The sequence below is a fragment of the Schistocerca nitens genome, chromosome 4 (assembly GCF_023898315.1).
Source record: "Schistocerca nitens isolate TAMUIC-IGC-003100 chromosome 4, iqSchNite1.1, whole genome shotgun sequence".
NCBI lineage: Eukaryota > Metazoa > Arthropoda > Insecta > Orthoptera > Acrididae > Schistocerca > Schistocerca nitens.
Genome location: NC_064617.1, coordinates 221,910,386 through 221,927,716, shown reverse-complemented (window position 1 = coordinate 221,927,716; position 17,331 = coordinate 221,910,386). Strand labels below are relative to the sequence as shown.

General features: G+C 44.3%; 1 protein-coding gene across 1 annotated transcript in view; it reads right to left on the bottom strand.

Moving 5' to 3' along the window:
• Nucleotides 1-17,331, bottom strand: part of LOC126252221 (dynein beta chain, ciliary) — a 769,797-nt gene that overhangs the window by 736,505 nt on the left and 15,961 nt on the right. The window contains exons 3-4 of the mRNA XM_049953092.1: nt 12,243-12,439; nt 3,633-3,772 (exon numbers count right to left, since the gene is read on the bottom strand). Coding sequence (XP_049809049.1) covers nt 3,633-3,772; nt 12,243-12,439 — 337 coding nt within the window. The remainder of the gene's footprint in view (nt 1-3,632; nt 3,773-12,242; nt 12,440-17,331) is intronic.

Below are 17,331 nucleotides of genomic sequence, written 5' to 3'. Positions count from 1 at the left end.
AGTCGTCCCGCAAAGCTTATCTCTATTTTCCTCAGAAGTGTAAACCTCTTGCACCCCTTCACATTGTCGAATGCTTTTACTACGTTTACATTCCTACATACGTGTATTTCGAGTATTTTTCTTTAGTCTAACGTCCATTATCAAACTCAATATCAGAACTGCCTCTCAGGTCCTTTTACCTTTCCTAAAACCATACTGCTCGTTATTTATAGTTCCTCAGTTTTCTTTTCCATTATTCTTATGTTATTATTGTCAGCAACTTGTATGCAGGAAATGTTAAATTGGTTGTGTGATAGTTCTCGCGCTTACATGACCTTGCTACTTTCGGTATTGTGTGGATGATATTTTCGCGGTAGTCTCATGGTGTGTTTACCGTCTCATATAGCCTACATACCAACTCGAATTGTCGGTTACCACTTCCCCCTATGATACCAGAAATTCCGAATGAATGTTAACTGTCATTTCTGTTTTATTTGGCAGCAGCTCTGATTAATACTGAAGCCCGTTTATTGCATAACGAGTCACATTTATTCTTCTATCACATCAGACAATCGTTCCCTTGTAAATGTCTTCAGTGTACTTTTTGCATCTATCCGCTCTCTCCTCTGCCTTTACCTGTGGAATTCCCACAGCAATGTTGAGGCCTTTGTTTTAAATTTAAGCGAAGATTGGTTTTGATTTTCTATATGCTGAATCAGTCTTTCCAACGATCTCTCTTTCGATTTCTATACATTTTTCCTGCGTCCATTTTGTCTTTATTTCTCTGCACTTCCTATTTATTTCATTTCTAAGTGATTGACATTGCTTATTCCTCCCTTTCCCTGAAGATTTTTCTTTTCTATCTTTCGTCGATCAGTTGAAGTATTCTTCGGTTACCCAAGCTTTATTTGCAGTTGCCTTCCTCGTACCTATATCTGCCTGTTCAACATCTGTCATTGCTGTTCCTCTTCAACTGAACTGCCCTCTGTGGTATTCATTACCGATGTATCTACACTCTTAAAGTAAATGCATCTCATTCCTCATTAGTTCAATACCCCATTTTTTACTACATGGATTCTTCTAGGCGATTCTCTTAATTTTACGTCTACTCTCCGATATTACTATCTTGTGATCTGAGTCTATATTTGCTTACAATCTAATGTCCTGAAATCTCTGTCTGATTATGACGTAGTCCAGCTGGTGTCTTCCCGTTTACCCGAGACTTTTCCATGTTGTGGATTGGCAAGAGGGCCAACCAACTAATGTAAGAGGGAGCCGAAAGGCACGCGTTTTAGCTCACGCAGGCTGGCGTGAGGTCTGGAACAGGACAAGGAAGTTAGACTAGAAAAAAAGGATGTAGCTGGTGGAATACTTAACTTTAATCCATTAATGTTGAACGTAGCTCTTGTCTGTACATTCTTTACAATATCAATAGCAACTGATAATGGCGCCTTGCTAGGTCGTAGCAAATGACGTAGCTGAGGCTATGCTAACTATCGTCTCGGCAAATGAGAGCGTATTTTGTCAGTGAACCATCGCTAGCAAAGTCGGCTGTACAACTGGGGCGAGTGCTAGGAAGTCTCTCTAGACCTGCCGTGTGGCGGCGCTCGGTCTGCAATCACTGATAGTGGCGACACGCGGGTCCGACGTATACTAACGGACCGCGGCCGATTTAAAGGCTACCACCTAGCAGGTGTGGTGTCTGGCGGTGACACCACATTCCAAGTATACCTCCTGCTCTTACTGTTTTTGAACAGTGTGTTCACTAATACAAGCTGAAATTTATAGCAGAATTTAACCTTTCTTCTCTCTCATTTATAATACCAAGCCCATATGCCATATATTTCTTCTACGAGGGATGCCCAGAAAGTAATGCCCGCATTTTTTTTCTTCAACAATTCTTTGTTGAACATAATGAGAATTACATACACGAAAGAATGGTGTTTCATCTACACATCCAATTTTTCATTCTATGGCGTCCCTCCTGTACGAAACAAGGGCGTGCATGGCCTGTCGGTACCAATCCTTGTCCTGGTGGTGGAGCCAGTGCTTCACTGTGTGAACTTCCTTTGCTGAATGACAGATTCGGCGCCAACTGCCAAGTCGTAATGCGTCTGTCCTCGCGAATAACATCAGCTCGCTACAATGCGTCAGGTGTGACAGCCGTGGATGGTCTCCACGACCGCTGCAAAACGTGGAGCTCCGCCGAACCGCCTTCTGATGACCTCATCCGCCGTGCCCACCGACTAACTGTACTTCTGTCGACAGCAGATGCCCCACAGACTTTGCACAAACGTTTGTGAATATTCCCCGCAGTTTCTTTCTCTGCAGTGAGAAATCCAATAACGGCACGTTGCTTGTAACGTACATCATCTGCAACGCCATTTTGAAAGTCCTGCAGCTACGCCATCTGTCGGAAGTGACGGAAACTTGACGGACTCATTCAGAAGGCTTCAAGTAAAACATGCGTAACATTTCGCATTCGTAATATTGTTTTCGGCTGAGGAAAAAAAATGCGGTGCATTACTTTCTGAGCAAACATCGTATTACAGCCGCATTCTAATCCCTTATGATTGTTAGATTATTATCACCCTTTACGTACTGAATTACTTGTTTAACATCCTCATATACTTTCTCCATCTCTTCATCTTCTACTAGTGACTTCGGCAAATGTGCTCGTACTTTGACTATTGTTGTCCGCATCGTTTTTGAACTGTTCACAGTAGCTTGATTTTTGTCCTACCTTTCCATTCATAAGGAACACTACTCCTGTTATACGATTTTCCGCTGTTCCTGATATTAACCCTTTATTCGTATAACCAGAAATCCTTAACTTCTTTCCATTAGATTTCACTGGCCCTCACTATATCGAGACGGAACCACTGCACTTTTCTTTTCATATTTTCTAGCTTCCATACACATTCAAACTTCTAACGTCCCGTGCTCCGACTCGTAGAACATTACCCATTTATTGGTCATCTCCCCCTTGACAGTTTTCTCTCGGAGATCTGAATATAAAACTAATACGGAATTTTTTGCCGGTAGAGAGATCATCATGAGACTTTTTCAGTTACAAACCACATCTCGTGTGAATATACATTATGTGTCTTTAAGGCATTGGTTTGCTTTGCCTACTGCATCCTCATTCTGTTGATCACTGCTGATTCCTCCGCCCTTTACGGGCAGTTTCCCACCCTTACGGTGGGAGGGAGCCCAGACCTTTGACAAGGCCGGTGGCAAAACGAAGATGACTTCTTATAACAAAAGTCTTCAAAAGTCTTCGGCCACCATTGCTTATGGTTTTTATTCATAATTTAATCAGTGGCTGAGATGGAATCCGGGAGTCATAACGTTTTGACTACTAGTCAAAGACGCCACAACTAGATCTTTTCTACGAGTTCATTCCGCAAATGAATTGACATTTGACTTACATTATTGCGCAAAACGTACCAATAGAATAAATACAAAATTCCATAGATATAAACGCTAACTCTGTGCCATCCCGATAAGTTTCTCAGCGGAAACAGCCATGAAAAAAAATTTGTAAGAAAAATTTATTTTGTTTCCCCGTTTTCGGGGGCGAGCACCGATCACACTGAAGTGTCAGAGGAACATTCCACCAAAACACGGCAGGACAAACTGACAGCTCTTACCTGCGGAAGGTGTGGGGTGGTGGCAGGCGCCAAAGGCTTGTGACGAGTCCTCGCTGAGCACGTCGTTGATCTGCGTAGCCCACTTTATGATGACGCCCTCAATGGCGCTCTTCAGGTACAGGTCCACCACGTCGCCGCCGCTGTAGACAAAGGAGTTTTTGGTATGTCCTAGACCAAGGAGGCTAGTTCTTTTGTATCTGCACTTATATATGTATGAGGGTGATCAAAAAGTCAGTATAAATTTGAAAACTTTAATAAACCACGGAATAATGTAGATGTAAAAATTGACACATATGCTTGGAATGACATGGGGTTTTATTAGAACAAAAGAAAAAAACACAAAGTTCACAAAATGTCCGACAGATGGCGCTGGACAGCAAAACTGCTACCGTGAGGGGTTAGAGGTACGCCGATATGTTACAGAATCGTATCATCCCCAGCCTGGCTGATAAACACCTGCTGGAACGTACGATGTTTATGCAGGATGGCGCTCCACCCCATATTGCTAGTCGCGTGAAAGATCTCTTGCGCGCGTCGTTTGGTGATGATCGTGTGCTCAGCCGCCACTTTCGTCGTGCTTGGCCTCCCAGGTCCCCAGACCTCAGTCCGTGCAATTATTGGCTTTGGGGTTACCTAAAGTCGCAAGTGTATTGTGATCGACCGACATATCTAGGAATGCTGAAAGACAACATCCGGCGCCAATGCCTCACCATAACTCCGGACATGCTTTACAGTGCTGTTCACAACATCATTCCTCGACTACAGCTGTTGTTGAGGAATGACGGTGGACATATTGCGCATTTCCTGTAAAGAACATCATCTTTGCTTTGTCTTACTTTGTTATGCTTATTATTGCTATTCTGATCGGATGAAGCGCCATCTGTCGGACTTTTTTGAACGTTTGTATTTTTTTGGTGCTAATAAAACCCCATTTCATTCCAAGCATGTGTGTCAGTTCTTACCTCTCTCTCTACATTATTCCGTGATTTATTCAGTTTTCAAATTTATACTGACTTTTTGATCACCTGGTATATATATATACAAATTAGTCTAGTGCAATATTCGATTTATCGATAAGTATTAACAGGGGCAGTAAAACGCAAGGAATAACAAGTACTCCAACAGCTATAGCGCCGTACTGCCCCGCGCTGCCACCGTCACACAGAAGCGCGCTGCTCAGTCGCTGCTGGCGTACTCGTTATGCCCTACGTTTTACTGCCCCTGTTAATACATATCGTTAAATCGAATATTTCACTAGACTAATTTGAGACAGCTCTACCGAATGGCCACGTAAAATTACGAATTAAACATCATTTCGTTTGAAACAAGAGACAAACCGACACATTCTGTCGACGATGGGCTTCGTATGAAAGACGTGATGAGCAGAATTTGTTTGGGCTGACAACAGGGAATTAGTTCTTACTAGTGTAATGCTGACGTTCTTACAGATTTGGATAATTGTAATTGTTGTTTAAATAAATGTGTGCTATTTACGGTACTGCAACTGAGTTTGTGTCCACAGTCCTTCGAACTGAGCGTAGTTAGCTTGGTTATTTGTTGTTTACAAATCTGATAGCTCACTCAGAATGAGGTTTCACATTTTTAATTGCGTAAAAACACGTTAATTGATCATAACTGAACCATCGTACCTTTACTGATAAAATGCCGTTGTTTGCTTCTAGTGAAGAAAAATTTCAACAAATAAAGGATGAGCTTAGTAGAACAAGACTGAAAGTAGGCCTAGAAATCTGTTGTAATAATAACAGGACAACGTGTATTCAACATACTGAGAAGAAAATAGTACAGATTGAAAATGTAGTCTTGAAAAAAAGGAAGAAAGCTCAGTGTTTATAGTCCTTTGCACAAGCTCAGATTTGGGAGGATCCATCCCAGCATTTGCCTAAAGACATTTAGGGAATCACACAAAATCTAAACCTGGATGGCCGGACGGGAATATGAACTGTAGTTCTCTGGAATGCCAATCTAGTGTGCGCCTTCTTCCACGGTGAACAAGTTGACAGTTGCCTGTAATGCCTTTGGTGAACCAAATAGTTTTCAAAATGAAAATCCGACGTGTCTGAAACGGAGGACATAGTCAGTACGTACCACCAGTTTTTACATACTGCATTCGGATATGAGCTGTTAATGTAAAAATCACTGAAACTCGGGAGTTCCTTAGTTACAAGTGCAGAGAAGAGTGATGAAAATTACTCAGGAAGACAGGAAAATAAGCAAAAGGATAAGACAACAAACTGGAGTGGTCGTCGTATTTGTGCTCTAATGAAAATTGAACGGAAATGGGTGGGACATGTAGCCTTGTGAACAGATAGAAGGGGCATCTGTGGAAAAGTCCAAGATATAAGTAGAGATGACAACCTAATGAAAAATGGTAGGATGACAGTGGAAATCGTAAAGGAGTGGAATGAATACTGAGAAGCGGGACCCGAAGTAGGTTGCTCTCTGACACAGTCGAAACTCTGCTTGGTGAAAGAAGGGTGAAAATGGACACTTATTTTGTGCTTGGTGGTAACACTCAATGACAAAGTCTAGATGATGCTGCTTCAATTCGCAAGCGCGGTGCTATACCAACCGAGCTGGCACGGTAGTAACTAGGGGCAAAGTTTCGAATTTTTGTACTCCGTGTTCAAATGTGATCTTATATTGTCATTTTTTTCGTTTTATTGTCGCAGAAGTATGCAACTTCAATGGGATCAGTATTTTACCGATCTCGAGAAACAATGGAACTTTTTACGAAAGAAATATTTCAAATCTTACTAAAATTAGATTTTACCATCACAAACGTTACATAATGTTATGTAACTAATAGTAATTAAAATTAAATACACATAAATTCCAGTATATTAATTTTTGCTTTGATATTTGCTTTTATACATCAAGAGTACCAGTGTATTCCTTAGGATATCTATTATAAAACTGTTCAGAGCATAAAAAATCGAGGCACCGTCAGCAACGCGCGAAGGCACGAAAGCCACAGTCACATTCTTTAGTGTGAATATCATTAGGAAAAGCAACTTCGTTAACGTTGCTAAAAACCTCGCGATCTGGCGATAATTTCACGGCAAAACCAAACATATCAAAGCATTTTCTCGAAAACTGGAGGCTGCGATTGATTGCTAATACAGGCGTATATTTTATTACTTGCATCGCTTCAGTTTGCTGTGGGATGAGAATAGAGCACTTCTGTAATGGAGGAATGTATTTTTTCACCTGTCAGTAAAAGTATACACTTTGACGGAATTACTTCTAACACGTCGATATTCCGGTTTCATCGACAACCAGACCGTCGTACAACGGGAGATAGCTTTAATAATGTACAAAGCGGCTACATTTTACGTAAGGTCGTAAAAATTTATCCAAAACGTGACGACAGATTTGTCTCAACTGGTTGACAGTTATTTCTGTACGATTCTCACCTCAAAAGATAACGTTATCTTACTAGAGACATGATACATTCTCTTTAATCGGTACTTTTAACAAAACTAGGGTTAAATTCAAGAATTATACTGGGATTTGGAAGTTGAAAGAATCTTACTGTTCCCAATAGTTCATCAAATGGAGGCTTGTCATTGGCGCTGCTGTACTTGGTGACACAATACTGCAGAATTCTGTTTCTCTATGAATGTTCACAGGTGTTCGATGCACTGAATTCAAAACCATGTGATACTAATGAGGCTGCTGCAGTCATTGCCCGCTACAACAGTGCTCGTGTAGTAACATGTCCATTGTTTCTAACTTCTGTAAAACAATCGAACACACATGAATCGAACATTTGATATATATCTCGGTTCGATCCTCTGCTTGTCATTTTGGTCTTCCATCGTGGTAGCTGCTTCGTATTTGTGGGCTTGCGCACTCGTATGCTGCTAAGTGCGAATTAACACTTTCCGGAAAACTGTTACTAACAGTTTTTGTTTGTCTCCAAGAATGTCATGTCAGCGTTAAGTCACGAACTGTACACTTTCCGATTAAAATATGCTCTTGTCGGCCTATGTCAAGCAACAAAATGCTCCTCATAGATGTTATTCATGGAAGTATAGGGCCCTGTTGTGACAACAGCCGACGCGCTCGTGTGTGTTCGCCAGCATCATAGCAGCTGACAGCATACGTTACGAGCGTCCCAGGTGCCTTCGAAGCGTGTACTGTGGCTCAACATAGACATAATTGAAGATGGTCTTTTTATCAGTTGACGACGGTTTTTTATCAACTGAGAAGGGCTGAAAACTTACCTAACTGATTTTAGTTTCGCAGAACAGAGCGGGTCAGGTTGTGGAAAGGGGCCAAGGTAATTTACTGTCAGTTATACAAGAACACACACACTTTATTCCTCGAACCAAGCCGGCCGGGGTGGCCGAACGGCTACAGTCTGGAACCGCACGACCTCTACGGTCGCAGGTTCGAATCCTGCCTCGGGCATGGATGTGTGTGATGTCCTTAGGTTAGTTAGGTTTAAGTAGTTCTAAGTTCTAGGGGACTGATGACCTCAGATGTTGAGTCCCATAGTGCTCAGAGCCATTTGAACCATTTGAACCTCGAACCAATGCACAGTTTTTTCTTTAAAACAACAAACATCAATTCACGGCTGAGTAACGGCTGAAGGTCTTTCTTAAGTAAAATTCAAGTACCTTCTCGGCTAAAGGCCGAAATAATATTTCAGATAAGCTAAGGAAATTCTTTATAATATTTCAGATCAGCTAAGGAAGTTCTTTAAAAGCCAAGCATTTACAAATTTGGGCTAAAGGCCAATTAAAATTAAAATTAATTCTTCGGCTGAAAGCCCAATAAATTTTTTTAAACATAATAAAAGAGAGGCTTTAAAAATAAGCGTTTACGCAGTACAACAGGAAAACAAGTTAAGAAAACTTGTATCTTGTCGGCTGCAGGCCCAAACAATTACTCCCAATAATTAAAGACAACCTTAAGATAAACATTTACAGAGCACGGTTGAAGGCCGCTTTATGAATTCAAGATAATTAAAGAGAAACCTTACAGACAAGGATTTTTATATTAAAGCCAGAATTCAAGATAATTAAAGAGAAACCTAACAGACAAGGATTTTTATATTAAATTCACAGATTTTGAAACAAACTCGGCTGAAGGCCTAAATACAGAGCAACAATAATTTTAAAAGAAACACTGCTGAAGACCTAATCTTAAAGTTGTTATGAAGTTCGGCTGAAGGCCATATACTAAACATAAAACAGACGATATTAATATACGGCTGAAGGCCTGACAAAGTACCTGCGACCAAATAAAATGACAATCACAAACAACAAACAGTGGTGCTCAGAAGTGTTCCAAAGGTCGGCCTGGGGAGAAAAGTCTAACAACAGTTTAGCTGAGACAGGCAGCCAAGCGTAAACTAAACAATCGGGTTGCTACACGACCTAGGGACGGCCGAAGAACCAACCAACAACCTAATCGCCGGCCGCTGGTGGCCGAGCGGTTCTGGCGCTACAGTCTGGAACCGCGCGACCGCTACGGTCGCAGGTTCGAATCCTGCCTCGGGCATGGATGTGTGTGTTGTCCTTAGGTTAGTTAGGTTTAAGTAGTTCTAAGTTCTAGGGGACTTATGACCTCAGCAGTTGAGTCCCATAGTGCTCAGAGCCATTTGAACCATTTTTGAACAACCTAATCAATTCCCACTATTGCAACCGACCAACTGCGTATTCCAGTGCGTAGACAGCATTCATCTGCTCATTGAAAAACACTGAAGCTACACACTTGCACAAGAACTCGCACAGTCGTAAAAGCAATCACTGTGGAACAACACGAACGAATCAATTCGACACACAGAGAGTTTCCACAAGCAGTCGGCGACCAAATACACGTCGTCCGATGAGACGACCGACCGAACGACCAACTCAGGTCGTTCCCACTGAACTTACGGGTGTCGGCAACGATCGGGCGAGTCTTGGCTGTCCGAAGCTGACTGCAGCTCCAACCCGACTCAACTCGATGTCCGTTCAGAACTCGGAGACACGGCCACCCGGGCACCCGACACCTCTGCACAAGAAAGGAACCGACCCACGTCCGGCAAGATGACCAAGTGACGAGGCCCGGAAACGGTCAAAAGACCAAATACACGTCGCCTGATGAAACGAGCAACCGAACGACCGACCAACAGTCGTCCCGCTCCAATCTCCTTCCGTCGGACATTTCATGTGTGTCGCCAGCGGTCGGCGAGCACTGGCTGTCCGCGCCTCACTGGCGCTCCGTCCCTGACTGCTGCTGCCTCCTAACCGAGCTCCCCACTGAACTCCCGACACACGACGACCCGGAAATACTTGAGGTCGCTCCAGAGGTAGTAGGACGATGTACTTATCGATAAGCGCTGCTGCTGCCACTCACGAGCAAGGAAACCAGCAACATAGTGACGCCGGTAAATCGAAAGAAAAACGAGGCGACAGAACCATAAAAACAAGATGACGAGCAATAAACGGCATGAGCGAGCCGCGCATGGCTCACTAGCCACCCCAAATTGTTACCCTGCGGCATTCTGTAACCTATGACACACCATTTATATTTGCACCAGAAGATGCAACTTAAAAGTTTGCGAAACCGGTTGTGTGAGTTTATAATTGATCTGAATAAATACATGTGCTGCGGACTATTGGACATTTTATGTAAATTGAAGGTGGAGGGTGGAGAAAGGAAAGGAAAGGAAAGGGATTACTGATGTCAGCTGCATCGGGACATTACGCGGAACCAGCGACGATGAGTGAATTGCGTACCGGACTGGGATTCGAACCGGGACCCCTGCATGGCAATTAGACGCGCCGACGACTCAGTTAAGGGGAGACGGAAGGCAATTTTTATCCCTATTCTGCCAATGCTATTTTACCCTTTGAATAGGTACACTTATCAAACGAACTATAAGTGATAAAACAATGAAATTTTTACTATATATATATATATATATATATATATATATATATATATATATATATACCTAAGTTTACAAGTAAAATGAACATAATACCTCTTATGGCTTTTAAGAAAAAAATTTATTCTTTCACCAGTAAAATTTAACTTTATTTGGTACATTAACCAGTATAAAACAGTTTCTGATTGTTTGGTGGTTCTCAATTTACTTGTAATAACGTATTACCATCTGCAGTGCAAATTGACCAAATTTCATGTGTCTAACCCCATTAGTTTAACAAATAATGGTACCTGAAAGTAAAAAAACTGTAGTTTTGAGAAAAATCCGTTTAAAGTTTAATACTGCAATTCTAGTACAGTTATTGATGAGAATTACTGACCACTAATATTTTCCTGCACCGTACTGAGCATCATCTGAATCATACTGATCTTCTTTCCATCCCTTGGCCCCTCTTCTTTTCTGTCTGGCTTCCCTTGTGAATTTTAAATTAGCAATATCTGCTTTGCAGATTCTCTCTTTATCTGTTTGCACCATGGATTTTGCAGTATTTCCACTAGATTTTATGCCCAGTAATTCCAAAACATCCAGTTTTCTAATTACACCATCATTGAAGCATAAAATAGCATCATAAACACCAAATTTGAGGGTTGTCAGCTTTAGGTAACCGGTTCCAAATGACATACAACCATTAACGCCCGAAAAGAATAACAAACACGATCGGAAAAACGAGTATCGATAGCATATACAGGGTAGGAAACGTTGAAACGATAAAACAATAGAAGCATGAAATAATATTGTATTGTATTGCATGTTAACCGGGGACCTAGAAACGACGGAGAGGCTCCGTCCCCGCTGCAGCCGCAGTGGTCCACAACCCCACGACGACTACTGCAGTCCACTTCACCCCTCCGCCGCCCCACACCGAACCCAGGGTTACTGTGCGCTTCGAGCCCCGGTGGACCCCCCAGGGAACGTCTCACACCAGACGACTGTAACCCCTATGTTTACGTGGTAGAGTAATGGTGGTGTACGCGTACGTGGAGAACTTGTTTGTGTAGCAATCGCCGACATAGTGTAACTGAGGCGGAATAAGGGGAACCAGCCAGCATTCGCCGAGTCAGATGGAAAACCACCTAAAAACCATCCACAGACTGGCAGGCTCATCGGACCTCGAGACAAGTCCGCTGGGCGGATTCGTGCCGGGGCCCAGGCGCTCCTTCCCGCCCGGAAAGCCGTGCGTTAGACCGCACGGCCAACCGGGCGGGCACGAAAAAAAAAAAAAAAGTTCAAATGTGTGGGAAATCTTGTGGGACTTAACTGCTAAGGTCATCAGTCCCTAAGCTTACACACTAGTTAACCTAAATTATCCTAATGACATACACACACACCCATGCCCGAGGGAGGACTCGAACCTCCGCCGTGACCAGCCGCACAGTCCATGACTCGGCTAATACCGCGCGGCGCGGGCATGAAATAATATACAAGAAGTAAAAGAATACTGTGCGTTATCTCTGCAGTACAGAGCGTCAGGAAAATCATATCTCACGATAAAATTGTCGTAGTTATATATAAGAAAACCTGTTTCAGGCAGGGAAGACCGGGCATTTCAAATATGCTAAAATCTAAAAATCCAATTTTTGATGCTTACTTGCCTTTCTTCTTCCCTTAAGGGGGCGGCCAGCTAGTTAGTAGTGAAGAGAGGTTACCTGGAGACGAGCGCGCGCTCTGCCTCGTGCACGCGGTCGACGCCGACGGGCAGCGGCAGCACGGTGTGTCCGCTGACCTGTCCGCGCACCTGGTAGACGGTGCTCTGCAGCGAGTGCACGTGACGCTGGATGTCTTGGGCCACCACCTTGGGCCACGCGCGGCTGTTGCCCGGGTTAGACAGCAGCGGCACGAACACCTGCCCGGACACACGAAATCACTCTCTGAGCCCACTCACATCTCACACAGACAGGTCTTCCTCGTCACAATTCTGGTGCACAGGAGGCCAGTAATTTACACCAGTGGCCGTCGAATGATTCGGTAGCTCAGGTAAACGAGATGAAAGGAATCTGTGGCAGATACTTACCGGAATAATGAAGTGGTTAATAGGGATCTGGGAAGTTTCGAAGAACGATCGTAAATCGATCATGTGACTCCGGTGGCGGGCGTTATCAGTATGTTTACGTTGGTCACTACAGCAACGACAAAAGAAGAGCGTTACAAAAATACTTGTAATAAGTTTCCTTTAATTTACGTCTACGGTCACAATCTTTTTGTTTAACAGAGTACCGGTTTCGGTCTTTAATGACCATCATCACATCTGCAGCAAAAATGGGAAAAATATAGATACACTCGCAAAGTGTATACAGCTTACGAACAATACATAGACCATACTGAAAAGGAATCTGTGGCAGATATTTGCCGGAATTATAGAAGAGTTAATAGGTATCTGGCTAGCTGCCAAGAATGATTGCCTGCTGAAGTTGCGTTGTCCAAATTTAACAATGTTTTGTTCTAATCACTGCTTTTTTTTTCTTTATTGTAATTTTATACCTGTACAAACAACAGGTAGGTTGGCAGGAGCATTCTACGCCGCTCTTCAGCCTTAGAGGAGACAATGATAAAAACAGAAAGAATACTCATAATTGACATAATGGCGGGTAAAAAACAGTAGACAGAGAATACAAAACATGGAGCCGTTCACACTCGACGATAATCCACACTACAAACTGTTGACACGACGCACAAACACTGATGATTTCGATGGCACATGTGAACGATGGAGCGTGACGGTGAACACTGAACACAAAACACGACGGCACACACGAGAAACGGATGGCGATGATCTCCGGCGCGCGAATGTCCACGTAACGTGTGCGAGTCCGGGGACCTGCCAAGAGGGGAAGAAGGGTGAGGGGGAGGGAGAGGGGAGAGCAAAGATGCCAATGGCAGAGGAGATGGGCGGAGGAGTGGAGGGATGGGGGTAGGGGAAGCCCGGGGGAGGAGTGGGGAGAAAGGGAGGAGGGAGGGAAGGGGGAGAGAAGGGAGAGAGGGTGCCCAAAGGAACAAACGCAGGAAGAAGGAGGGAGGGTCAACGTTGGTAGGAGGGGTAGATGGAGGGGAGGAGGGCATCATCAAGGAGGGGGAGCTGGCGGAAGCCACCTTGGTGTGGACAGTGGAGAGATGGAGAGCAGGTGGGACATGGAAGTACAGGCGCAGCAGCGGACGGGGGCAGGAGAGGATGGGAGAGACCAGCGGGTGAGGAGGATCGAGTTTGCGGTAGGTGTAGAGGATCCGTATCCGTTCGAGGAAAAGGAGGAGGTGGGGGAAGGGAATAAGGTCGTACAGGATCCGCGTGGGGGAGGGGAGACGGATGCGATAGGCGAGGCGAAGAGTATGGCGTTCTAGGACCTGAAGGGATTTGTAAAAGGTAGGGGGAGCGGAGATCCAGGCAGGGTGCGTGTAGCAAAGGCGAATGAGGGATTTATAGGTATGGAGGGTGGTGGAGGGGTCCAGACCCCAAGTACGGCCGGAAAGGAGCTTGAGGAGACAGAGTCGGGAGCGTGCCTTGGCTTGGATCGTCTGGAGGTGGGGGGTCCAGGAGAGACGACGGTCGAGGGTGACACCAAGGTACTTAAGGGTGGGGGTGAGGGCAATAGGACGGCCATACATGTAGAAATCGAGGAGGCGGAAAGAAGGGGTGGTTTTGCCTACAATGATCGCCTGGGTTTTGAAAGGATTGACCTTAAGCAATAATTAACTGAAACAGCGAAAATAAAGGGGGATACAATAGTTAAAGTCTGTAAGAAGGAGCGATAGAATGTAATATATTGATTATTCCTTGCTACTGTAGTGTTATCTTGAAGCTGTGAGAAAGGAGGACAGGCGCTCCAAGGCGCGGAAGCAGAGACGATGCTGAGGGCAGACGAAACTAGGAGAGATATTTGAGCCGTAGGTGTCCGGCTCTTCGAAAAGCGCGCCAGGCGGAGTGCTTTCGGTTCGCGTCTAGTGTTTGAGGTTGCGCTTTCGGTTTGGCGCGGTGTTTGCGTTGCTACCGCCCTCTGGCGGGAGGTGGGGCAAGTGTACGGTCGCGTGACGATCGGGAAGTGCGTACTGGGCGGTGACCGAGAGAGGTGATGGCGCGAACGGTGCCCTGTTGTTGGGGGTCGTCAACTGCTCGCCACGTGCTTTGCCCGACCTCTTGGCTGTCAGGGGCTAAGTCTGCCTTACCCGCATGTACGTGGCTTATGAAGCTTAGAAGTCGTGGTTCAGGAGATCAGCGCGTGGGACCGTATGTCTTCTTATCGGCCGTTGAAACCACTGGCAGCGGTTGGCTCTGACGAGCATAAGGAAGTGCAACGTGTTTCCGGCGCTGTGGTGGAGTGTGAGAAGTTGGGTACTGTTTTTATGTAACAGAATTATATATTTTCTTCACCAGTGGTTTTTTTTTTGGGGTCTTCCCACCACAGTTTTCGTTTGCCTGTCCGCGGGAATGTGGTAATTGCTTCTTGGTCGGGCCGTTTCATTCATACCTTGATTGGGTGATTTAGGGTCGGTGTCGTGTGTCTCTGTGGTTCAATCTGTACAGAGATGGTGGCTTGTAATGCAGGTTTTGGGGCTGATCTTCTGTGGCCCTATAGACCACCAATAACTATTGCGACTATTGTGATATGGGTCCCTTTAGACGTGTCACTCCCTCACCGAGCTAAGGAAAATTTTTTTTGGGGACTACCTTTAATATAAAGGTATGTGTGCTGGCTTATTCATATTTATCTTGTAACAAATATCAGTTATGTAACTGGCGAGAGACAACTATTTTTGTTAGTACAAGCTAGCTACTTAAAGTTTTTTTTTTTTGGAATTGTTCCCTTATTGATATAACAAGTCTAAAATCTTCTTATTGTTAACGTCAAACTTTGCAATATCCTTTACATAGAGCTATTTTTAAAAGAGTTTTTTTTTAAATTTTTGTCATATGTGTGTGTGTGTGTGTGTGTGTGTGTGAAGTTAAAATCTTATTATTGGGAAGTTGTTAACGTCATACCTTGCAATCTCCTTTTCATAGAGAAAATTTGTCAACAACTGGAATTTGTTTTTGAAATATTTTTTTTAAATGCCAGACTTCAAAATTTATTCTTGAGAAAGTCTTTAAAATAAAAAGGTATATTTAGCAGTGTGTGTTATTTCACCCGCACCTTCTGGCCCCCACTTCCACGATAACGTTTTGGAATAACATGTGTACAAGAGTTGTTTGTGAACCGCCCTAATTGACGGTTCAATATTGTTACATAAAAGTAAACCGTAAGGGGAGAGCCTTGCGAAAATGCAGGTGCCCCCAGACGCGGTCCCAGGGCGCTAGTTATTCCTCAAGGAATTAACATGTAACTTCATATGTCGTCTAGACGCTGTGGTAGGTTGCCACCGTAGAACTTTGTAACCAACAGGTACGTAATAGCGCATAAAGCCAGCATGATACCGGCCCTGAGAACAGCAACGTTAAACGCCAAAAAACTGTTGACCTAGCAGTCCCTACTCCGGGGAGCCCGAGGGGCGAGGCTAAATCACGTGTAACAATAATGTTGCAAGCCTTATTTGGCAGAGCAGTTACGTTTAGCTTTCAGCTGAACAATGTTGATACCAAATACGAACTCAGTCAGTGCAACTGCATTAATATCTCCGCCTTAGGAGCAGTAGACGGGACCTAACTAAATCGTGATTGGCAGGCGCCTGCAAGAGATCTGCGGGATTGGCTGGGTGGCTTTAAGTGGGAAAAACAGTGCCTCCACGCGACTCTTTAAAACCCCTAGATTCCGCATTTTGGCGGAGTTCTCAGTGAGACGATCTGGGCGCCGAATCCGCGTCCGTCGACTCCAGCCTCGATCCAGCTCCGCGTAAGTCTGCTCCCACCTGGAGTGCCTCAGTGAACAGTGTCTCATTCAATATGTTTTGTTTTGCAACTAAGTTGTTGCCTTAAGATGCTGCTAGTGTTTGCTACTGTGGTTAGTATCCACTCCTGCGACTTCTGCACTGGTTTCTGTTGTAACAGTGTTATTCATGCTTTTTCTAACCCTAGAAATAGCCTCCAGTGGATTAGTTAGTCTGGAATAAACAACTATTTAAAAACCCTGTTTGTCCAAGAATCTTCACAACGAGTTCCCTACTAGGTCTCACCACCTGTATTTCTAGTAAATGCCTGTACCAGTGTTGGCTCAGATAGAAGAAAACAATCAAGTGCCTTCACTGTGAATTGTCCTTCTGCCTTCTGCTCTGTACTGCTCTGGAGCGCAGACTGACCAGTAACCCCTTTTCTCCCTCTCCCACCTGTGTCAGGACACGACAAGAATACTATCTACACTACTGGCCATTAAAATTCCTACACCACGAAGATGACGTGCTACAGAGGCGAAATTTAACCGACAGGAAGAAGATGCTGTGATATGCAAATGATTAGCTTTTCAGAGCATTTACACAAGGTTGGTGCCGGTGGCGACACCTACAACGTGCTGACATGAGGAAAGTTTCCAACCGATTTCTCATACACAAACGGCCTCGTATCACTAGCAGTCGAGATGACAGGCATCTTATCCGCATGGCTGTAACGGATCGTGCAGCCACGTCTCGATCCCTGAGTCAACAGATGGGGACGTTTGCAAGACAACAACCATCTGCACAAACATTTCGACGACGTTTGCAGCAGGATGGAGAGCTCGGAGACCATGGCTGCGGTTACCCTGGAGCTGAATCACAGACAGGAGCGCCTGCGATGGTGTACTCAACGACGAACATGGGTGCACGAATGGAAAAACGTCA